The 24,605-nt window shown below is 41.7% G+C and overlaps 1 protein-coding gene across 1 annotated transcript; it reads left to right on the top strand.

Annotated features, from left to right (window-relative positions):
- Nucleotides 1-1,052: 1,052 nt before the first annotated feature.
- On the top strand, nucleotides 1,053-23,116 carry trpc4a (transient receptor potential cation channel, subfamily C, member 4a; the record flags this gene model as incomplete). The annotated part of the gene is made up of 14 exons (XM_083985955.1): nucleotides 1,053-1,211; nucleotides 2,485-2,703; nucleotides 8,100-8,240; nucleotides 8,958-9,134; nucleotides 10,203-10,403; nucleotides 17,189-17,534; nucleotides 18,694-18,833; nucleotides 18,920-19,120; nucleotides 19,212-19,333; nucleotides 19,603-19,798; nucleotides 19,913-20,107; nucleotides 20,697-20,738; nucleotides 21,141-21,230; nucleotides 22,424-23,116. 14 exons carry the CDS (start codon nucleotides 1,053-1,055, stop codon nucleotides 23,114-23,116), a joined length of 2,922 nt encoding a protein of 973 aa, XP_083842081.1.
- Nucleotides 23,117-24,605: the final 1,489 nt, after the last annotated feature.

A 24,605-nucleotide genomic window follows, 5' to 3' on the forward strand; every position in this document is an offset into this window, starting at 1 on the left:
AGAGGACCTTATTAGGAGACGATCACTGTTCAGTGTCACAGTGTCACTGCAGAGGCTTTATTATTTTTTGGGGGGGCAGCATGTACTGTATACATCGCTTTGCTGTCACCAGGCAACCAAGTCAGCGGCTGTCAATCAGTTAGCATCCCTAATGACATTAACCAAAGCTTTTAGTGTCTCAAAACTGAAAACTCTTGCCACCCATTTCAGATACAGAGCTGCAGAGCCTGCTGCTGTGCATCATGACGTCTCTTTAGAGAATCGCTCGGAGCAGCAGCAGCAGCAGCAGCAGCAGCCACTGACAAGTTTCCCGCTATTTTTACCACAGCTAAGGAGGTTATGTTTTCACCCGTGTCTGTTTATTTGTCAGCAGGATTACGGCGAAAAGTACTGAACCCATTTTTCACCAGACTTGGTGGAGGGAAGGGGCATGAGCCAGAGAAGAATCCATTAAGTTTTGGGGCAGATCATTTTCCATGAAGTTGTTTTTTTTCTCTCTCTCTAATGTCTGGTGCATGCTGTTTGGCATTCACCCTGGCAGTGTCTGTGCCCTTTGAGTGACCCTCTGGTTCTACTTCAGTATCGGCCTTATGAGACAACAGAGAGAACAAAGCAGTGAAATGAGACTCTCTTCATTTGTCCAAAAAAACATCAAATTCTGAGAAATGTGGAACCCAAAGGCAGCAGGTACAAAAGTGTCAGCTACACATTAGGTGACTTATGTTTTAGAAAACAATTTATAAGTGTTGAAAACTTGTGCTATTCCTTATGACACGTTTTTTTCTTTATTCCAGCTGCAGGAAGTTATCTGTAAAGACTTCCCATGAGCTGATGCATGTTATAAATGACCTAGGATCCTATAATCTTCTGTTCCCTTCTCTTGTTCATCCTCTCTCTCATCTTTTCTTCCCTGTGAAAGTCTCTCCTCAACAACAAGTGTCTTCCTCCTCTAACACCTTTGTCCCTGCCCCCTCTCCACAGTGTGAACCCCGCCTGCCTAGCAGCATCTGTAGCAGTGTTAGCAGAGCGCTGCTAAGCTGAAGCCCAGGGAGATGTCACAGCTTTACTATCGACGGACTGACAGCTCCTCATACCGGGATCGCATCCCGCTGAGAATTGTCCGGGCCGAGTCGGAGCTGTCGCCCTTGGAGAAGGCCTATCTTGGAGCTGTGGAGAAGGGGGACTATGCGAGTGTCAAACAGGCTCTGGAGGTGTGTTTGTGTGTGTGCATACTGTAGATATCCAAAATAATTGATATTTTGATTGGTGAATGGACGGATGACTCTAGTCACTGAAACTCTTAATTATGGACAGATGGATGGATATTAAATCCTTAATCGAATTGAATTGATTAAAAAAAAAAAAAGATTAGAAGTTTTGTGGGTAACATATGCAGCTGATGATGATGTTGCACTTCTCATTACCAACAACATCTGGTGCCTTTATTTGCCTTCACAAGAGTGAGACCTTTAGGAGGCACAAAATATTTCTAGAGACAAGCTGTGCGGCTGCACCGCAGTACCCGGGGTGCCCAAAATGATGGAAACAACAATAACACAATGCAGCAAGGCCAGAAAAAACAAACAATAAAGTAACAGCTGAGCAGAGTCAAACTTTAGCTGCACTGCATCACAGTGTCCTCTGACAACAGCAGAAGACACTTGTAGATAACAGTTTGAATTTGCATGCTTAGCTCGTCTATATAGAGAGACAGGATGAAGTAATCACTGCTGTTTTTTTTCATATTACTGAAGAGGACACTTTTCCTACTAAACCAGATGTGGCCAACACAACTGCTACTTAAATGAGCACAACAGTGATTCTGCTTTTCATTGCCTAACAAGTGAATACACGATGGACAGTTCAATAAGAAGATTTAGAGATATCATCTTACAAAAGGATACCAGTTACAACTGCTAAGGGGTTCAGTTCAAGATTCAGGTGTGTTATGCTACAAGTGGCTAACCTCTTGAACTGTGTTTCGTACCCGTGCAGGGAAGTTACATAGTGCAGCTTCAGCCGATGCGACCCGGCTCAGGCTGAAGCGGCAGCACCATTCATCCTATTAACCATTTTTCTACCATTACAGTGAGTCTGGAAACATTATTTTAAGGCCGAAAAACTCCGCAATGTTACTTTAACAATTAACAAACTTGTAGTCTTCACCATCAACAGTTCTGACTCTGGCATTATACAGCTTGTACAACATGCAGCAACACTCCCTTACTGCACCAATTGACACATTTGTATTGTTAAGTTAAGGAAATGAAAAAGTCTTGCAAACAAAGTGAGTGGAAATCAATTTTCTTTGAGCTCCTCTGTTACATTTGGAGGATCTGATGAGTTTCCTTTAGAAATCAATGTGTACAGTGTGTCAGTGGGTGTTTTTTTGTCTTTTATTTTGAATCAGTGATATTCTCTTGAACCAAATCCCAGTGTAGCTCTTAAAACAACAGTGTTTCCATCACAACCTTATTTCTTCAGGAAGCAGAGATCTACTTCAAGATCAACATCAACTGCATCGACCCGCTCGGCCGCACGGCCCTGCTGATCGCCATCGAGAACGAGAACCTTGAAATCATCGAGCTCTTGCTGAGCTTCTGCGTCTACATCGGCGATGCCCTGCTGCACGCCATCCGCAAGGAAGTGGTGGGAGCTGTGGAGCTGCTGCTCAATCACAAGAAACCCAGCGGCGGCATGCAGGTGAGGAGGAGAGGGCGAGGGGGTGGGAGCAGGCGGGGGGTAGTACCTTTAAATTAATAGCGCCTTATTCATGAGGCTGGAGCGCGCCGGTGCACAGGGAATCAGGTGCTGACAAGGCTGGAGGAAGACTGGGAGTGAGACGAGAGCTGGTGACATTTACTTTTTATTCTAGAAGAAAGACATTCCTTTTATCATCGTGTTTCAACATCTCAGTATTTTTTATTTGATAAGATACACTGAAGGGACCAGTATTGTTTGTAAACGGCATAATAACCTCATTTTATCTTGCAGAATATGACAGCGCACAGATGCACAACCCACACAGCATGCATTGTTTATCATAAAACAATCGTTTATGTAACTAAATGAATAACTTCAAGCGCCCTAGAAATCGGATCAAAGAGGCCAGAAATGTTCCTGCTCTAAGTCTAAACAACAAGATGCCAAATCACACGAGGGATTACAAATCTGACTGAATGATAGTTTGCAGTCAGCCAGTAAAACACTGGTGCCCATTGTGTAGCTTACAATCTGAATGCAGCTGCCTGTAGCTTTTTTATACCAACTAAGATAATTGACCCTGCATTGTTGGCAAGAACAAAAGCTGACACTTCAAAAAAGCTTTCTTCATAAGCCCTCCTCTGTTTTTTGGTAAAAAAAGGAACAGGTCTTAGAAAAACAGATATAATGAGTATGTTCACCAAGAGAAAATGTGATGTAGCCTATTATTGTCCCAAGTTGGAGAGTTTTCATATTTCTACTTTCTTTTTTCTTTTGAAAGGATTTAGATTAGTTTCTGAATGCAACGCTGCCGTGCATAAACAAACCTCGTCCTCCTCTTGATGAGAACTGCCTGTTTTATTGCTTTAATTACTGTAATCAGAAACAAATAGTCTAATTAATTTCAGATTGGTACTTCTTTGCACTGATTGCTCCCCGCTTTTCATTTACTAGTTCCTGCCACACATGTACAGTGTGCACTGAGACATACACACACACACAAACACATGTGCATGCTTCGTGCTTTCTTCATCTTCCTCTTATCATCAGTAACGCACCGTAAACCACGAAGGAGCAAATGTCTCTGGCTCCGTCGATGAACTGTTGGAGAGATGTTATTGCTCCTCCTGTTGTGTCTCGCTGCTTTCTGGGCTTTGATAAAATAAAGTGAAAGAGTGAGGTAAAAATGAAGGGGACAAGGAAGAGCACATTAAGGAGTCAAAGAGAGAGCAAGCAGGAGAGACAGCCAGGACTGGTTTGTTAAATGGATGTTAGGGCAGTGGACTGAGATACACAGGCCAAAAATGTCCAGTCCAAACCGCTCAGCTGTGACATCTATCAGCTGCTGTATTTCCTCTTTACCTTAATGTCTTGGTAAGATAGTGCCTCCTCCCATCACACGAGTAGATTGTGAAAATAGATCACTCCCTGAGAGAAACTCATTGATTATATTAAAAGGCTGTCGGGGAGGAAATGCATTCTATCTGTTGCCACTATCAGCCGCCTGTATGAGATTTATTAATAAGGAGAATCATTTTATGCTTTGCTGGAATTGTGTGTATTTGTCTTTCTCCTGTTTCTGCGTGCTGTCTGAATGATGTGTTCACAATAATCTCGCAAGTGTTGCGACGTATTTGTTTTCCACCGAGTAGCGCCTCTGATATCAGCGCTTTAAACCTCTTCATGTGTTCTCCTCTGAGTACAGATATGCATCTGTCGTTGGAGCTCAGTTTGTCTCTCAATTAAAAAGGGCCCTTGGGTGCTTTTGTGTTTTGTTGTTTATGTTTTCCTTGTCAGTCTTTGCTTAGTCCACTTCTTGCTCATTGTTTCTGGGTTACTGTGCAACCTACATACACATGTGCACATGCAGATACAGTAGTTATGTAAGGGAATCCCTCCTCCTCCCACAGAGCACGGTGTAAGTCGGCATTATCGTGCCTCCAGTGAATCAACAAAGACTCAAGCTTATTTTCCACAGTGTCATTCAAAAACAAAAAACCGTTCAGCATTTTATCCCGGCTTTTGTCTACAGGTTTGTGATGTTGTGTGGTGAAAGGCAGTGGGGAGGCTTTAAAAATAAATAAATAATAAAAAAAGAGCACTGTGAAAACAAAGCAGAGGCATACACTGTGAAGTCCAACTCCCAGCAGATGCTAATGTTGCATTTTTAATCAATATGATAACGAAACATGCATCACGCGGACAAGTGGGCTATAATTTCGCCTCTTTTGGTCCTAACCTCACATCCAGCAGCCTGCACTCCTCCCGCTCCATGCATGGGCTCAGACCAAGGCTGTTTGATGTAGACTATTTGATATCCCTCCTCCTCCCACGTGGAGAACGGAGTATATAGCTTATTAGATCACCCTCCTCTGCGAAATAAGACTGCTCTCAGACATTGCTCTGCGGCACCTTTTTTAGAGATACTGCTGCACTCTGTTTAATGAGAGCAAACTGTGCAACTAACTAATATCAATATTATAAAATTACTTTAGGGTGCAATATACAGTAGAGGATGAAATATTTGTGAGAAAATGAGCTAGTCCCCTGGATAACAATTCTTCATATTCTTATTTGGAGAGAAGTGGAAATCACTTTAAAAAACAACCTACAGAACAGTGAATCTCAGGTTTGGTCTAAAACGTGACGCGTTCACATAGGGCTGGGCGATATATCGATATAAAAAATATATCGATATATTTTTTAATGGGATATGGAATTTGACCATATCGCATATATCGATATAGTTCAAATTTGCGCTGTGATCCTTGCTCCATTCAGGCTGCTGATCTGGAGCTCCCTGCACTGCTCGCCGCGCTCCGCTCCGCCCCTCCTCTAACTATTTTATTCATGCTTATCAGACCGCTGCTTCACCAGCTGACCGAGAGGAACGCACCGAGTCCACGTCGACCTCGTTGCCGTTAACGAGCCGAGCCGCGGCTCTAGAGGCTCAGTCAGCTGCTGTAGCACGGCTGTTAGCCGTTAGCTGTTATTAGCCGTTAGCCGTTAGCACGTCGTCCCCTGCAGCAGCGTCAGAGCTCCAGACCTCTGTGAGCCGCGGTGCTTTCACCAGATTCAGCTCGTAAGGTTCGCGTTTACCCCATGGATCTATGATAATATAATACATCCATGGTTTACACACGTTTGTTTTCACTCTGGTCCAAACCGTGGGTCCGTGAGTGTCACGTGACGTTTCCATGACGACTGACCGGAAAAGACGTGGGGCACGTCACGTGACTCCGGGTTAAAAAAAAAAATCTCTGAGAAATAACAGAGACACAAGGCAGTTGTTGTTTTTTAGTTTTTAGTGCAGACAATTGATAGTTTTTTTTTATTTCAAGAGTGCCTTTCTATAAGACTCTGCTATAGCTGGTGTTTATGTTACAGAAATGTCTTATAATAAATTATACATGATAATGACAATATTTTCAAATTTCCAGCCAACTTTTAACATTGATCTTAGAAGAGGCCTTATGGAATCACGCCTTCTAAAATCCATTACTCCATTACTTTGATTTCAAAAAAGGTACTCTTGTCAGACAGTATTTATGTTTATATTTTGTTATTTGAGCAACTGAACATTTATTCATGAACCAGATGAAGAAACCTGTTTATTATTTATTCATTTGATTTTGCAACTGTTCAGTGAAATAGCCGGTTTCAATAAAACTACCTGTGACTTGTTATATTTGGCTTTAACTTTGACTGAACATTTGCTCTCACTTTGCGGAAAAATATCGGGATATATATCGTATATCGATATTCAGACAAAATATATCGGGATATGACTTTTGGTCCATATCGCCCAGCCCTACGTTCACATCTGTTATATTTCCAAAATAAATAGATTAGATCATTTTACTTTGTAAGGGGGCGGTGTAGGGGATACATCACATCTACTCACATAATGTACTCCATGTACATGTAGCCTATTGCAACTTGTTCCACATGGGATGCAGTAAAAGTTAAGTGCTAATTTGCTGTTGTTGTTTTCTAAAATTGATCCATTAGAAACCACTAATAGACAAAAATGTTTTAATTGGTTGGTGGGTGCTGGTTGATGCATGTCAGCAGTAGAATACAGTAGAGGCCGTTGTGGGGGCAGAGGCCAGAAGGAAAAGCTTTGGATTTACCAGACTTTATTCTGACCCTCACCTGTGGCCATGATCCTCAGGTAGTGACTGAAAGAATGAGATCGCTGATACAAGAGACTGAAATTAGTTTCCTCTGCCGGGTGGCTGGGCTCAGATTGGATGGATGGATGGATGGATGGATGGATGGATGGATGGATGGATGGATGGATGGATGGATGGATGGATGGATGGATGGATGGATGGATGGATGGATGGATGGATGGAAGTTGATGGTGTTATATTATGCATCAAATGATTAAATTGGAATTGAAATATACATGGACATATATATGCTTATTGTGATATACATATATTATTATTTAGTCCACCTTGCCCAAGCCTGAACAGGTGACCTTAGCTGTGCCTGTATGGTCTGTTGATTGGTCCATCGGTCAGTTATAAACTACCAGGGGCATAAATGAAGATTTCCTCCACCTTACAGTATTTACTTTGCAATATCTGTTCACTGCTGCATCCTTTTCTCAGCTTCCCTGGTTGTGCAGTGACAGTGTGGAGAGGATCTACTCTCTACTCTCTCTAGCTCCTACACTCATGTCTTTTAACATTACTTCTGATAAGCTGTCTCGCTAGAATCAGAGCCCTTTATTCCTATCTGTCCTCCCGAGCATCTGCTTGTTAAATAGGCCCTTACCTATCGCATGTTTATCCTTCAACTGGTCTCTAACCATCCCCTCTCTCTCTCTCCTGTGCACTCCCACCACTGAATCAGATAATAGGCTTTCAATTAAAAGAAGCGAAAAGGTCTGGCTCACTCCTCTGCAGCCCGCGGCCGTGTATTCCCACTGAATGACATGGAAATAGCAAAAGAGCTTAGCTGGAGTTGGTGATAAGAGGGTTAGGTAGAACGAGTTTCTTTCTGAGCATAATGATTCCCCCTGAAATTAAATACTGATGCTTTTGACTACGCTATGGACTGTACCCTTTACAGAAGTCTTGATAGGAACAGCATTTTGTCCACAGCTTTTCTAATTTCCAGCTAGTATTTGACCAGTTTCTTTTTTCCTGCTTAATAGTAAAGACCTTTTACACTTAAGGTGAAGAGAGGATTTTTTAGTTTAATAAGTTTAAGTTTAATAAAACCAATTACTTCTAAGCATGTCATCTAAACAGCAGGGAAATGAGACCCCAATTTTGATTAATTGGCAATATATTGCATAGACCCAAAGCCAAATGGTGTAGAGAGCTTAATTTACTACAGGTGGGTCTGGTAAAAGCCTTTGCTCTCTTCCTCTCTCCTGACAGGTCCCCCCGATCTTACTGGACAAGCAGTTCTCTGACTTCACCCCTGACATCACTCCCATCATACTCGCCGCACACACCAACAACTATGAAATTATCAAGCTCCTGGTGCAGAAAGGCGTGTCCATGCCGCAGCCACACGAGGTGGGTAAACCAATTTGTGGTGCAATATTTGGTTTGTACATAAAATGCTCATACCTCCAAAATGTCAAGAAGCTTTTCAGCAAATAAACAAAAGTCTTGTGTGCAGCTGGGTTGTGCAATGCACATCCATTCCTATCCCCTATTCCATCCCATTCAGAAACGGAGGTCAGCAGGATTTCTGTAACATTATATGTTACAGAAATCACATTATGAAATTACGTTAGTCACAGTGAAGCAGATATTCCCCTCAGTCACACCCCAAAACCCACCCATCTAGATCCACCATCTAACTATGCAAGATGTTTCCCTTAAATCTACTATATATTTTATTAATTATTTGTTAATCACCCAGAAAACAGTCGATCAATAAGAATAGATATTCAGAAGTGTTTTTGGAACTCAAAACCATAAATATATCTTCTTATATTTCAAACACCGGAAAAGTGGCGTATGGCTCCTTTTAAAAAGAAACTAATATGAGAGGGTAGTGACAAAAATCATTAATCAAATTATTCATGATACAACTTGTAAGAGATTTGACATGTTTTTCTATGTAAATTACGCTCATATGTAAATGTGTCCATTTTGTATATCAGACTATATTTAATAACATACCCAGTCAACCTACTGTACTTGGCTGGATATTGGACATTCATTGCTCTACTCCACAGAAGAGGGCTTCATTAAAATGCTTCCGTGCTCGGTTGGGTGTTGCAGGTGCGCTGTAACTGTGTGGAGTGTGTGTCGAGCTCAGACGTGGACAGCCTGCGGCACTCGCGCTCACGCCTCAACATCTACAGAGCGCTGTCGAGCCCCTCACTAATTGCGCTGTCCAGCGAGGACCCCTTCCTCACCGCGTTCAGGCTCAGCTGGGAGCTGCAGGAGCTCAGCAAGGTGAGGATGAGTGATTTGATGTTCAAGAACAGAACTGAAATATGAGCTGTATCGACTACAGTTTGTCTCAGTCACTCACATATTAGAAACGTCAATCTCACAACTATTTATATATGATATTATGAATGTGTGTGGGAATAGCTCTGAGAGCTCTGTATAGTATAAAGAGAATGAAGTTTCTCATGTTTGAGTTGCATCAAAGTGACTGAGAGAATCTGCAATTACCTTCTTAGTGCTCGTTCATATTACCACTATGTTACATTCAATGCTGTGCCAATTTATTAGACAATCATTAATATAAATCATTACTTTAAACTATTGGCTCTCTTGCTGAATGTAATTCGATTTAAGGCAGAACAGAGAGAAAATACAGCCCAGGCTCAGCTATTGCCTGTGTGATATGTCCAACTAGAATAATATAAAACCCAAGGTTTATTATTTGAAATTCTGTGTAAAGCTGAGTAGCTAATTAACTCTGATAATAGAAGCTCTCCAGATAACACTGCAGAGCAAAACCAGAGCCGGAGGCATTTTGTTTTCAGGTTGTCCCACATCCTGGGAGGCTTTGAGGGAATCCTTTCGAGGATTCTCTTGGATTCAAGGACAAACTCATCCCAATTTTCTGACAAAGGTCAATGATGACTGAGACCTCACAAAACTGTTTTCGGCCTCTTGAATGTGATATCTGAGGAGCATTGTGAAAGAATGTGTCAGTTCTGTAGATTCAAGTCGAATATCAAGGTCAGTGTGATGCTATAACGAGCTGTTGCTCGACTGGTTTGTGGAGAAACGACATGGATGCAGTCCTTCCAGTATGGCTGATTAGATGAAACAACTTTCTCCTCTGGAATACAAAACAAAAAGTTCCTCAAACCATTGTTTGTAGAGACGCTAGACTCTGTAAAGAAGTTTGAAAAAAACATCAACACATAAAATATCCAGAGGCGAAGTCTGATTTAGAAACACTGTTTTCTCCATGTACCTGTACTCGAGATGAGGTTTCCCATTCTGTATTGATTTTCATTTCGAGTACCTGTACTCTGAATACACCCTACCCGTGTCTTTCAGGTGGAGAACGAGTTCAAATCAGAGTATGAGGAGCTGTCTCAACAGTGTAAACAGTTTGCCAAGGACCTCCTAGACCAGACAAGGAGTTCCAGGGAGCTGGAGATGATCCTCAACTACAGAGACGATATCAATTTACTGGATGAGGAGGGCAACAGCGACCTGGCAAGACTCAAACTAGCCATCAAGTACCACCAGAAAGAGGTAAGCACGATGCATACATATCAGTCCATGCACTGTTATCCTGATCATGAATCAGGCTTTCCTGTTACTTTAGCTATAGATTAAAATCTGCAGTTAATTTTACACCTACCCAGCCATTACATTGAGGATTAAAACATGTGCACGCAGTGGTCTGTGAAGGACAAAACAGAAACTCTCTCAGCCTGCATCCTCTCTCACCTAAGCAGGACAGGGAGAGTCAGAAATAACAGCATCATCACAGTTTGATTATTATCAAATTGTGTAATATAAAAGATATTCATCCTTTTCTCCTCCAGTGATCTCTTTTTGTTTTTATTTTGTATTGTTTCCAATATTATCCACCATACAGCTTTTTGTCAGATTTCAATGCCAGATGCTCGAGGCAACGCTGTGTGTTGCCTGCGGAGGACTGCCAAGTTTTTGTCCCCCCCCCAAGCCAATCCTTCTCATAGGTGTCACTGCCAGCCAATATGAACCAAGTGTAATGACATTAGATCAGCATCAGGTTCTTTTTTTTGATGTTGCCAGATGCTGCTTTGGGTAGGATTTTTATCTGTTCACTTTGGCAGCTCACAGAGATGACAGATAGGAAGCTTGAATTCCATTACCAAAGTGTTACAGCTGCGAGCTAATGCTAGACTCAATATTAACACTGGTGCTGCAGCTCTGGATTTGGGATATTTGCCACCTTAAAATAACATGTTAGGTGGCTGCATGAAATGATGATCGTTCATTCGCCTCAAGCTCCGTCTGTGATAAAAAAATAAATAAAAAAAGACGACAACCTGTTGTAGGAATTTCTCCATGGGGTGCATCCATTTCATCATACATGATCTATAAGGGTTATTGATGTTTAATGCAAAACATGTGCACTAGTGCATCTGTTTTTACTGCATGGGGAAAACATGTGGTTATTAAGCATTTATTAGTTTCAAAACCCAGTTTCAGTTTCCTTGCAAGTAAATCATGCTGTTTAATTCAGCAAGTTCTGTGAGACCTTAAGCACATATATGAATAATTACAAGGCTAATGGTACAAACCTGATAAGTCCAAACACAATATGCAGTTTTACAGTCTGCTGATTGCATGCTTTTGTTTCTGGGATGTGATGAAGACTTTCCCAGTGGGTAGAGCCATGACCAATTAGTATGCAAATAAGCTAATTCAAAAGGTACATTTTAATTCCTGAGAAGTATATCATCAAATGTGGGCTCCTGCTATAAAAACTGTCTCCACCATATATAATAATAGAGATGAGCCTCTGAGTTTTAGAGCATTTTCCTACTTTAAAGTCAAGTGGTGAACTCAGCCAATGTGGCAATTATATGATGAATATAACTGATGATAGAAAAAGTAATAGAAGTGTTTTAGGTAATGTATCTACTTTTCTACTTTTTATTTCTTTTTAATCTGGAACCACTTTACATTAGTTTGCCATATATTTTCCTTTTACAGGTTTTAGTTCTGTGCATGGAGGGAGAATTGTTGCCAGGGAAATCCTCTAACTGAGGCGTGAGTTATGTTTTTCTGGGTTTAACAGAGAACGTGGGAGGCCTGGATTTAATTGACTTGCTAAGTTATGGGATGGCTTAAGGCTTCGTCAGGCAAGCTGAAAAGGGGATTAAATAGACATTACGCCACACAACTGCTCCACACTATATGAAGGTAAAGCAGAAACAAGGAGGCAGACACTTTACGCCCAGCAGCTATGTCTGGTCGATTTTTGTGACGCTGCAGTTTCTCCTTCCTTCATCCATCCAACTGTTGCGCATGGAGACACAGGCTGGCGGATGATGATGTCGAGCCAGAAAAGGACAACTGGGAGTAATACAAGTGCACAGGTGGACACGATGATGGACAGACCCCTGTCGTCTCACACAACCTCGCCACAGCTGCCCTGCCGCATTTTTTCTCTCCCCAGGGGAGTTTAAATTGTGCAGGTGATATCCCAGAATGCCCTTCTCCTCTCTTTGCTTCCTATCTATAACACCCTTCGATTGCACCATGACTTTGACGGAGGATGGTGTCTTGTGATGACACTAACAATCCACCCAGCTGCCCTTTTCAAATGATGAATCTCCCAGCTACTTACGGTGGTTAGCAGTCATTTCAAGGTAAAGTTATTTTGCTGTCGCTGAGAATTTATTAGACAGGGCTGCAGTGTGACTGATGTAAAAATCTCTCTCGTATAAAGTCATTGCTCTCTGTAATTGAGTCTGTAAAGTCCTATTTTCCAAACAAAAAGAAGAAGAAAAATGATCTGCCATCGAAGTAAATGCTTTATAAACCATCTTCGTCTGCTTCCGCATTAGCCTCAAGTACGTGCTACAATCAAGTGACATTTCTCTGGTTCTTGTGAAGCAGCCTGACGAATTCTGTCATGTTTCAACACTCAGACACTCATCTCCAAACACTTGAGAGAAGTTGATTTCGACAAAAAAAAAAAAGCTGGGTAATTTTACTGCAGTGGAAGTAAAATGATCTATCTAGAGGTGATCAGTGCTACACAGAGCAGACTAGCACAGGCAGGTTTCTATAAATGCAACCAAATGAGAAAATATTCTACATTTTGAGTTCTTTTCTTCTTTTCGATTTGGAGAAATTTAACATGAAATTGTGGCTTGTTCCACATTTAAATGAGAGTTAACAGTGAAAGATGTTAAACCCACTGAGACACTGTCCACAGCCGTCTCCTGAGAGGAGGAAAATGGCATCTGCCTCGTGTAATTGGACGTACATAGAGGTAGTTATAGGATTGCTTTGTGCCTCGTGACAGATGATCTTTAAGCCAGACAGGGTTTGGCCCCCCCCACCCCCTCCCTTCTCTTTGTAAGGTATTGAGGGATAAGTGGACACTTAGTTGCACTGAAAAGGCTCGTTTGACTGTGAGCAGTCATTATTTTCAATACAGTTTGATCAGTGGAGCTCCTGTGATTGTGAGATATTTATTTTATTTTTCGCACCGTTTCTATCAGCGTTCTCCTGTCTTTGACCTTCAACTGAACAAACTGCCGGACGTTTCTCCTCTTAACCCTCTTTAACAAGTGTGTGTGTCTTTTTTAGGCATATCCTTGCATCTGTGTGTGTTTTCCAGCTTTGCTGCTACTGTGCTCCTGGGGTTTTATAAAGGCAATTTAGACGGGTCTGAGGAGAAATCTCCACAGGCCTCTCATCTAAAGAGCTTAGCTAACAGAGAACTCCGTGCTTTGATGCAGCGGGATGTCAAATCAGATAAATACGATCAGTAACACATACACATTAAAGTGCCGATTATCTCCTCTACCACCCTCAGGGTCCCAGCAGTGGATTACCCTCGTTTTACTCATTCACTTGCAAAAAAAAAAAAAAGGTAGGTGACTACGTTGAGGAGAGAGCAAGCAGACTGTCTCTTTAATATTTGAATTTCTTAGCGGCGCTAAGGGAAACCTATCAATTTTACATGCTGTAGCGTGACGTTGCCCCCTTGTGATATCTCATAAAAACTGCAATTCAATGTTTCATGTTTTTAATGTCTCCATTGAAGGCAGAGGAAATTGCACTAACAGGCTTAAGTGTTGTGTAGTGAAGGACCATTAGCTCTCAATTCACTCTCAGTTTCACTGCAACGTATATCTGTCTGCACGAGTGAGTCTCCAGCATTCGCCAATACTCAGCTCTCAAATGTTTTAGGGAAATATCCACACAACTTTAGGTGTATTAAGGTGAAATAATGTCACACACCAGATGTCTAACTTGTAAAATAAAATTCAAATAAACTAGATTGTATTATAGATCTACGTTTGTTCAGGGACATGTTCTTATGTGGACGTTCTCAGCACCAGCTTTCATGGTTGTACTGTGTCGGCTGTGTCATGTTAAGTCCATCAGCACCCTGTTTGACACCAGTTCAGCTGCCTTAAAGGTGACAGACAGACTGATGAACTCATCCATGTATGGGTCAGTTCACAAATCCTGTTTTTCATCTGGAAATTCATCTACATTGTGCAGATGTTTTGATGATATTTGGATCTTTTTATATACACCAACAACCCCATATATTAACTAAGTAAATCATGCATTTACACATTGTGAAATCCTCCACACTTAAAACCCATATCCTCACCAGCTGAGTTCATGCAAGCAAAGTTGATCAGATTTGGCTACAAGAAGAATGAAAATAGTATCAGTTATATGTTGAGAACTATGGATCTCATGTCCACTTGTGTTTCAATTCTCTCCAAAGCAAAACAACCACCACAGCGCAACCAGCTGAGAGGGTGGGTGCTTGTCAGTGTGAGTCTGTGAAAGTGGAGGAGGAGAGCTTTTTATGTTGGTAAAGCTGCAGGAGAACTTGTCATCACAGAGCTGCAGAGTCGACTCACTGAGAAACACTTACCTGGCATTTTTGTTTTTTATTTTTGGACAGCGATAGGGAATGTAGAGAGAGGCACTTTCCAACTGGACTTGGAACCTGGAGAGTTTCTGTTGGAGTTGTGTGAGTGAGCCACTCAGGGCAAATACGGCCCGTTAGCACTGCTGAGCACAGGAAGTGACTGTGACAGTCAGAGTCAGGGCACCATGTGTGTGTGTCAGGGTTTGGACTTTCTCCTCAAGTACAAAGGATTGTGAGATTGCTTTTAGGATAGGGAAGTATTTAGTATAATGCATGGAAGTTAGGATTAAATTAAATATCGTATGAAATAATTAATCTCAGCGATTTATCCCTTCAGCTGTTTTTTTCTCTCTCACACTTGTTAGACCTTGCTCCATTTTTTTTTTTTACCAAACTCATAAAATTCTATTATGTCTCTGCAAAATAAATTTAGTGTGAACAAAATAAAAACAAAAAAAAAGCCCTTGGTGAAACAACAGATTTCCTCTTTAAAGTTGTTAATCTGATTAGATTTTAGACAAGTGTATTAGCATGGATACACTTCCTAATTATAGTATTAATTACATTAATTTGTGACCTCATTAGCATAACAGTCACTTTTTAATGCATGCTGATTAAGGCACCACATGAGGCAGCTCCAGTGCCTCTTGTTTACTGTCATTAGTCAGAAGTGTTGTTCTGACAGGTGGTAACTAACAATGAAGTGTTTAGTTTATTGATGCTCACTTCCTGCATTCAAAAGTCCAGAACAGATATCAGAGCTTTCTATTAATAGACAGAGCAAGTCTATCTATAACTTCTGCTGAATTTAAAACAGTGGCTTGTTCTTTCTTATGAAATTATTAAATTATTAAAAAAGAATTTCCAGGAGAAAATGCTTCATTGTAAGAGTTCTCCACCACCACCCAGGGGTCTGCTCCAGACTTTGGGTGAAACTTAATGAGCTTAGCCAATTTCTCTATAATAAGGCTCATGCTCAAAGGAGTCAGATGAAAAAGGGAAATCAGCAGGGTCTTTTTCTCCCGTCTCCTCTTTATTCTTCCATCATCAGAATATGTCATGTGAAGAAATGAGGCTTTATCACTGATCATCCAATATTATCTTAATGCTCTCTCTCTCTCTCTCTCTCTCTCTCTCTCTCTCTCTCTCTCTCTCTCTCTCTCTCTCTCTCTCTCTCCCTCCTTTTCCCTCATCTGGGAATAGAGAAGTTATTCCTCCTCACCTCTACTCATCCATGAAATTCACCCCCTGTATTCACTCCCTGCGTTTCCTCTCAAGTTTTGTGGTAATAGTGCAGTTGAAGCATGGAAATATGAGCCATTCCTCTCCAGACCCCAATGCATATAGGGATCTCTGGTTCCCATGGTAACAAGGCTGCAGTGTTGGTGAATTGGCACCCACCAGCGCCGGTCAACACTTTGACTCTGATAGAGAGTCTCAACATGATATCTCATGTGTGTGTGTGTGTGTGTGTCTGCATGTGTATGTGTTTACATTCGTTTATACCATCACAGCATGAGATGTGTTTTCTTTTTCTTCATTTTTAGAGACAGTGTAACTCCGATGCCTCTGGATGATCACCAGGCTGCAGACGTAGCCTCAGTTCAACTGGCTGAGACGGGTTCAAAGCACAGCTGCAGTTTTGTTGTAGACGTTTTAGCTGATTACTTTAAAAGCTGTACTTAGTTACCGTGAGGACTTCAGCTTCAACTTACACAAAGTTTCCCATGTTATCTTTTTATTCCACTTAACGGTCACATAAGGTATCGATCCCCCAAGAACACAAAACATCAAACGAGCCAAACAACAGAAAGGGACACAAAATATTTCCCACATGTTGCTTTATGTCCCAGTCATGGGTAAGAAATGAGTCAAAGTATCGTCTGCTGTAGACAAAATACCGTCTGCTTTGGACGAGGCTCCGATCGTACTCAGACATCTCAGTTCTGTTTTATTATCTGAAAAAAAATCAACCAAAAAATGCGATGCAGTCATCTAAAAACATGATCCTCTAGTTTATGAACAACACGTGGATTCCTTCCCTCTGGCCTTGATGCATGTGCAACGCTTCCTTTTCTTTCCATTACCTGATCCCCTCTGATAATAAATCCATGTGCATGCTTGATTAAGCCTCGGTTTTTCACACCTATAACACTTCCTACTCGTCCACTTGTCTGCTCTGAAGTGGAACTTGCTGCAGGTGCTAATTCTGGCAGGCGGTCATTGGGGTATTATGGTCTGTCTAATGGCCTCCGGCTGAAGATGCTGACTCCCAGCAGGTTTACATGTTGCAATCACGCCTCAGATTAGTGTATGAGAGGTTCTTCTTATCTCTGTAGATCAAACACATGAACAGAACAACTCTCCCTCCCCTCCCTCTCTCTCTCCCTTCTTCTTTTTTTGTCTCTTGAAGTTTGTGGCCCAGCCAAACTGCCAGCAGCTGTTGGCATCGCGATGGTATGATGAGTTCCCCGGCTGGAGGCGGCGGCACTGGGCAGGGAAGTTTTTCACCTGCGTCTTCATCGGCCTCCTCTACCCGGTGTTTGCTCTCTGCTACCTCATCGCTCCAAAGAGTCGCTACGGCCTCTTCATCCGGAAGCCCTTCATCAAGTTCATCTGCCACACCGCGTCCTACCTGACCTTTCTATTCCTGCTGCTCCTGGCCTCCCAGCACATCGTCACCACGGAGCAGGGCCGGCAGGATAGGCAGGGCCCCGCACCGACCACTGTGGAGTGGATGATCCTGCCCTGGGTGCTGGGTGAGTAGAGAGTGGGTGGATGTCCTCATGTTCGGAAATACAACTATTAAAACAGGAAGAGATGTTCAACGTAACACTCTTTTATTAAGGTTTCCCAAGCTTCATTCATAACAGATCATGTTTTACCACAAGTGTGGTGCAGTAAATGGATCCAAAACTACAATAAGATGAAGATGGTGCAGAAATTTAGAAGAATCCCTATTGCTTGCAAAGTGATGTTCACAAACAATTCCAGAGTTTGTTTTCAAATAACTCCACATGAGAAATTCAGGTTTGTGCATTTGAAAAAAAGATTTGTATTTGTAAAAAAAAAAAAAAAAAATGTGTTGAGACCAAGGGGGGAGTTGTGGGTTCAACAAGTTAATACCACTTCCGCGTTTAAAAAACTGCAGTTCTACAGCTGCCACAGGGGGCTGGGACCAGAAGTGAGCGATTCTCCATTGACCCCCATGTTAAAAGAGCCGACTTTACAGCTTAAAAAAACATATTTACAGCTTGGTACATTTTTTGTTTTTGGTCTCTACCGATAGTTTCCACCTCCGTGAACACCTTAAAACTTCCATCACTGTTTGATTCAGAAGTTGCAAGTGCAAACTGTGACTTTACCTCTGAACTTGATTGGTGGGTAACAGTCCAGTCACAGGGCAGGTGGTCCTGTTGCATTGTGCTGTGTATGTGTGCCAGTCCACCATGGAGGAGTCTGCACTGTCATCCATCCCACTACAGAAGTCCACACCTTCCTAATGGAAGCTAATGGAACCACTGGTCCACTGCCTGAAATGTCACACTTGAGTTTCATGCTAATGCCCATGAAGATCATTGCAAACCTATTTTATTACACCCACTAGACATCAGCATGTAAAGCTTTATCACTCGACTGACTAAACTCAGCGTCGCAGAGCTGCAGACTCTTACTCTTCTTAATAAAATAGGCAGATACTTGTAGTGCTGATTCAGTCAGGAGAGTTTTACTCCCACTCAACCTTGAAGCGCTCTGACTCCCACTCAGTGAAGGTTGTCTATGTAGAAAATGAGCAGATTTGTTGAACCCTCTGGATGCCCAAAAATAACTATACAATTTGAACTGGTGCCTTCGAGAAACAAGCACCGTCCAGGGTTATTTAACAAACAGCTGATCAGACTATCTCTGTATTTTTAGGATTCATCTGGGCAGAGATTAAGCAAATGTGGGATGGTGGTTTCCAAGACTATGTCCATGACTGGTGGAACCTGATGGACTTTGTCATGAACTCTCTATACCTGGCCACCATATCCCTCAAGATTGTAGCCTACACCAAGGTAAGCACTTTTCAGTGTATAGCAGGAGACTTATCAGGTGGTGTGTGTTCTCTCTTCATCTGTTCCTGCTTCTTCTCCCCGTTCAGTACAGTGGCAGTAAACCAAGGAACCAGTGGGAAATGTGGCACCCGACTCTGGTAGCGGAGGCAGTGTTTGCCATAGCAAACATTTTCAGTTCTCTGCGCCTGATCTCACTGTTCACGGCCAACTCCCATCTGGGCCCGCTGCAGATCTCTCTTGGGAGAATGCTGCTGGACATCCTCAAGTTCCTCTTCATCTACTGCTTGGTAAATAACACAGATGTTTGCACACCTGCAGGGATGTAAACACACAGTGCAAGGTGGTAAATAAGACTTTGCCCATGCTGTCTTTCCCCAGGTCCTGCTGGCCTTCGCTAACGGGCTGAATCAGCTCTACTTCTACTACGAGACCAAGGCTTCGGATGAGAAGGGAAAGTGCAAAGGCATCCGCTGCGTGGAGCAGAACAACGCCTTCTCCACGTGAGCGAACGCTGCTTGAGCGTGACATTTCATGTGTGTAATGTTGTGAAATAGTGTGGCAAAGAGAGAGAGAGAGAGAGAGCTGTGTGTCTGTGTGTGTTGCTGTTAATGGTTTCAAAATGTGTGAAAACCCATGAAAAAGGTTTTCAGTTGCTAAGAGATTCTGATGTTTTCACAGAATTGCATGAACACAAGGGGGAACTGGCTTCATACAAAATCAGTGACATCAGATCATGTTGATCTGATAAACACGTGTTTCTCCCTTGCAGACTGTTTGAGACCCTGCAGTCCCTCTTCTGGTCAATCTTTGGTCTGATCAGCCTGTACGTCACCAACGTGGATGCGGACCACCAGTTCACTGAGTTCATCGGCGCCACCATGTTCGGCACATACAACATCATCTCACTGGTGGTGCTCCTCAACATGCTCATCGCCATGATGAACAACTCCTACCAGCACATCGCTGTGAGCAGAGAAACAAACACACTGCAAACATAAAAGCTGTGTGTGTGTGTGTGTGTGGAAAAGATGATGCAATACAAACATGCTTTTCCAATGTGCCCCACTTTTACTTTTTAGGATCACGCCGACATCGAGTGGAAGTTTGCCAGGACAAAGCTGTGGATGAGTTACTTTGAGGAAGGGGCCACTCTGCCGCCCCCCTTCAACATCCTCCCCAGCCCCAAATTATTCTTGTACCTCATATGTTGGATTAAGAGACAAGTGTGCAAGAGGACAAGCTCCAAGCGCCCTGAAACCTTTGGCACTCTCGGGGTAAGTCGGGTGTGAAACACTTTACACACATACAAGAAAAAAACAGTCTGATCTGTTGGGAAAGGATTTGTTATCTACTGAAACGTTGTGTTTCTGTAATCCAAATTTGAAGAATTGTTGTTATTTTTTCAACCAGACATAAATAACTATATTCCATCATTACATGCTCTTATTTTGAAAAGATTGATAAGAAACTAATCCAGCAAATATCACTGTTTAAGTGTCGTGCTTTCTGCTTTTCTTTATTTTATATGATGGTAAATTAAACCTCTCTCACTTTAAAACTAATGGCAAGATAAAACATGAAATTTCAAAAGTAGACAAAACAGAATAATTGACTAACAAAAAACAAATACAGTAAAATATTCATCAGTGGTATAATAATTCTTTGGTGCAGCCCATCAGATGATAGAAGTCATGTTTTAGAGCAGCAGTCCTTCCAGCTGCAGCTCTCCATATGCCATTTGTTGAAGACGCAGCCAAGCGAGGGGTTTTGGGTTTTCTAAGAAAATTTAAATATGTGTTTGTTTTTCTCTCATCTGCAACTCTCATTCTAATTCACTTTCTTTCACATTACACATCTGTGCAGAGGCGAGCAGCAGAGAATCTGAGGATAAACCATCAGTATCAGGTACATGAAGTGTCTGTCACAGCAAGTTGCGAAAACCATCCTTTGCCACTGTGTGTGTGTGTGTGTGTGTGCATGTGTGAACATGTCAGTGTTTGTGTATTATCACGCATTCTGCTCTTCAATGGTCTTCCTCCACTTTCCATTTCAATCTGTCAATAGAATCGTAAAGCGATGTCTCTACAATGTACAATAGCCCCAACAATTACACTCTGTGGGAGGTTCATTATCATTCTGTGCAGAGGGTTTTCTATTTGTCCTCTTCTGCAGGGGGTTATTCTAGTGCTATAGGAGTTGTAGCATAAAATGTGTTTTCTTTTTTGTATGTTTATATTTGTCATCTTTTTTCCCAAATGATTGACTGCAACTTTTGTATTGAAGTGACACTTATTTTAACTCTTGTAGGAGGTTCTGAGGAACTTGGTGAAACGTTATGTTGCTGCCATGATCAGAGACGCCAAGACAGAGGAGGGCTTAACGGAGGAGAACTTCAAGGTAGGGCTCAGGTTCTACAGGGAAAGAACAGACGTAAAGCCACTACAATCAATGTTTCTACATTACTAATAGATCACATACACTGTAGGTACATGTACTGTAGCCTTAGCCTCTTCACTGGGAGCACGTGTAGAGGTTTTCACAAAGCATTAGAACTTAACCCAAGACAGCTGTTTTCAGTAAAAAATAAAATAAAATAAAATAAAAACTCTAAAATATTAAATTTAGGTGGCTCCAAATGTCAGACAGACAATTTAAGCTGCTTTAAAAAGTTTCGATTTTTCCATTGAGAGATGGTGGAGGCCAAAAGGAGGGTAAATATTAGGCAAGTGAAAAAAACATCCTTCTGTGTTTGCCATGTTAATGTTCTCCTTTTGACCAACAAATAGATTACTTTAGTTAGTGAAGGTTTAAAGGAGAATTCCGGTCATTTTGGACCCCTAAATTGTTTTTCCTGATGGTCACCTAGTGTTGGGGGGAGCAAAAAATGCAACTAAAATTGATGCAGGCAAACCAGAGTTACACCTTGGCTACCCGGTGCTCGGGATAGCGACAACGCTTACCCATGGGGGCATTGGGGCAATTAATTCAACCACAACAAATACTCAAAAAACAATCAAATATCTATGGTACATGACTCAAATCCTTACGAGACACCACTGAACTCATATAGTGTACAGTATAAACAGTATAAACTTTGTGTTTTTGCATGTAATCACTCATCTCACACAGCCGAACTCTGAAACATCCTGGAAAGACATTACGATCACAGAGCGCCTGCTCTCCCCGCCACAAAAACAAACACTTTTTCCTTGTTGTGATGATTTCTTTACAAAAATAAACGGTCTGAGATATTATGGACTGCTCGGCCGTTTATTTACATGATTACATGCAAAAACACAAAGTTTATACTGTTTTATACTGTACACTACTGTATATGAGTTCAATGGTGTCTCGTAAGGATTCGAGTCATGTTTGAATAAAGCCATGCTAAAATTTGAGAGAAAAGAAAGTGCTGTGTCATTACTTTATGACTTGCATTTTATCCACTTAGTATTGAATATGAGTTGAAATGTAATCGATACTCTGGAGTGCTCTTCAGATACCAACAACTGGGATTGATGAGACTAATAGTTAAATGAAAGCATCACTCAGTTTAGTGCAGGAGTTTACTCTTTGCTTTGCTCTTCCAGGAGCTGAAACAAGACATCTCCAGTTTTCGTTATGAGGTGATGGGCATGATGAAGACGGGGAAGCCTGCTCTACAGGGGGCAAAGGCCAGCAGCAGCTCGGTGGAGTCCAGTCTTGCTTACCCTAATTCCTCTCTCAAGGTTTCCTCCTGCCCTCAGAGCAGCCAAGTGAAAAGCAAACTGAACAGATTCAAGATCACCGCTTCCATCCTCAAGCAGTGCAGCTCTATAGCTTCACCCAGGCCGCCTGAGGCCTTCAACGGTCTACCCAATGGACTCTTGTCCTTGGTCTCTGATGAGAACCCCGGTGTCAATTCAAGCCAGAGGAAAACCTTCCCCAAAGACATCACTGACTTTGGCTCATTCCACAAATGCCACTGGGGTGGTACTGAAGCCACATCGGGGGCAGGAGAGATTTCCAGAGAGATGTACTCTTTATCAGAGGAACCAGGGGAGTCTGGGGGCTCAGACAATGAGGACCAGGTCAAGAAGCGTACGTCTAAAAGTGAGGATGAGAAGGTGGAAGACTCCACAGTGACTGAGGCAGCAAACGAAGATAGCCAGGTCTCAAATACCAGCTGCAGCTGGGAGGAGGTTGTGGAAAAAGAAACCAATGAAAAGGACAAAGAGAGTTTGTCCTGTGTGGACACTGTAGCTGATGGACGTCTGACAGGAACATGCAGAGATGAAGCGTAAGACATGGCAATGCATCAACACCACCACAGGCCACGTATTGCTGGACTGAAGACAGGGACTGACAATCAAGTAAGGAATGCAGTTTCAGAAGCATACTATGTCATTGTTTGTTTTGCAAGGAGTCTAACTTTTCCAGTAATTACTAAAGTAACGATCAGCTTTGATCTGTGGAGACTCAGGGAGGCCTTTGGTTTAAGAGGTTTAAAATGTGGCTATATTAGCAGAGAAGATATAGTGAAGGTAAATGGAGCTCTGTAAAGGATTTAGATTTTGGGATAAAGTAATTTTATCTAATCTCCTCCCTACAGATAATTGGAAAGTAATTATTTCCTGAAACAGATAATTTCCTCGTTTTTTTAAACGTCCTCTCTCTCCCTTGCTTGTCCTCTCTTATCTGACATTTCCTTCTTTTCAAGTTTTCCATCATTCACCACACTCTCTTATCAATCTCTCTCTACCTCTTTTCCTTTCCTGTTTGCCTCTACATCGCTTTATCTCTTCCCCTCCATAACTCTCTAGAGCAATAGATGTGTTCTGTTTTAGACCCAACTCTCTGCCTTATTCTGTCTGTTTCTGCACTTTATACACTTTACACATATATGGTATCTCAAAGAAGTGTCAAGCTTTGATCATGAAACAGCAACTCTGTCAATGTTTTTCTATGCAAAAACCTGGGATTGTGATTCTTATCATGATATCATGATATCACGATCGGACACAGTTTGCGACAAGTGGCCAACTGCCAGTCAAAGAATAATGGAAGATAAACATCATGGACAGAGCCTATCAGCTATGTAAAGTAACATATTATTCATGTTTCATCAATCTCGCAGAAAAATGAACTTGTTATTTTGAAAAGATTTGCTGTTTTTGAACAGTACCTTTAGATGTCATATTAGTTTGTATGAATGATGTTATAGAGATTTAAATTATAGACCAGAAATAAACCTAAAAATTCACTCTTTATTCGGCTTTTCTTCCTTTTTTCAGACAAATGAAAACATGAGAACAACATTTAAACACTTTTGTGTCATGGGCTAACATAGGGAAGCTTGCCGAATTGGATTTTTCTTTTTTCCTTATAACAATTTGATATGAATAACTGCTGGGTGTGTTGAACAATAAACACAAGTTTGTTTAACAATGATAATGTCTCTGTGGACCTGTAAGGTACTCAAAAGAAATAACAAAACCATAATTGATTTGGATAATCTGTTGTTTACAGAAGTTATTTGTTAGTTCTGCTACTGCTACATAGCCAATATTAACATCCATGTCCACTTACCAGTCTTGGCAAAAGCTTCACCCACTGTTGCTTTCACAATACAAGAGTTTACAATACACAGTTGACCAGTGCTGCTTCTACAGGACAGCCTGGACACTACAGTGACACCATAACAAGCTAAACTGAGCCAAGGCTAGCTGGCTAACATGCTAACATCCTTCGTAAAAAGTGGCAAAAGAGAAATAATTTGGCATTGCTTTCCAT

Source organism: Trachurus trachurus (assembly GCF_905171665.1).
Source record: "Trachurus trachurus genome assembly, chromosome: 14".
Classification (NCBI taxonomy): Eukaryota; Metazoa; Chordata; class Actinopteri; order Carangiformes; family Carangidae; genus Trachurus; species Trachurus trachurus.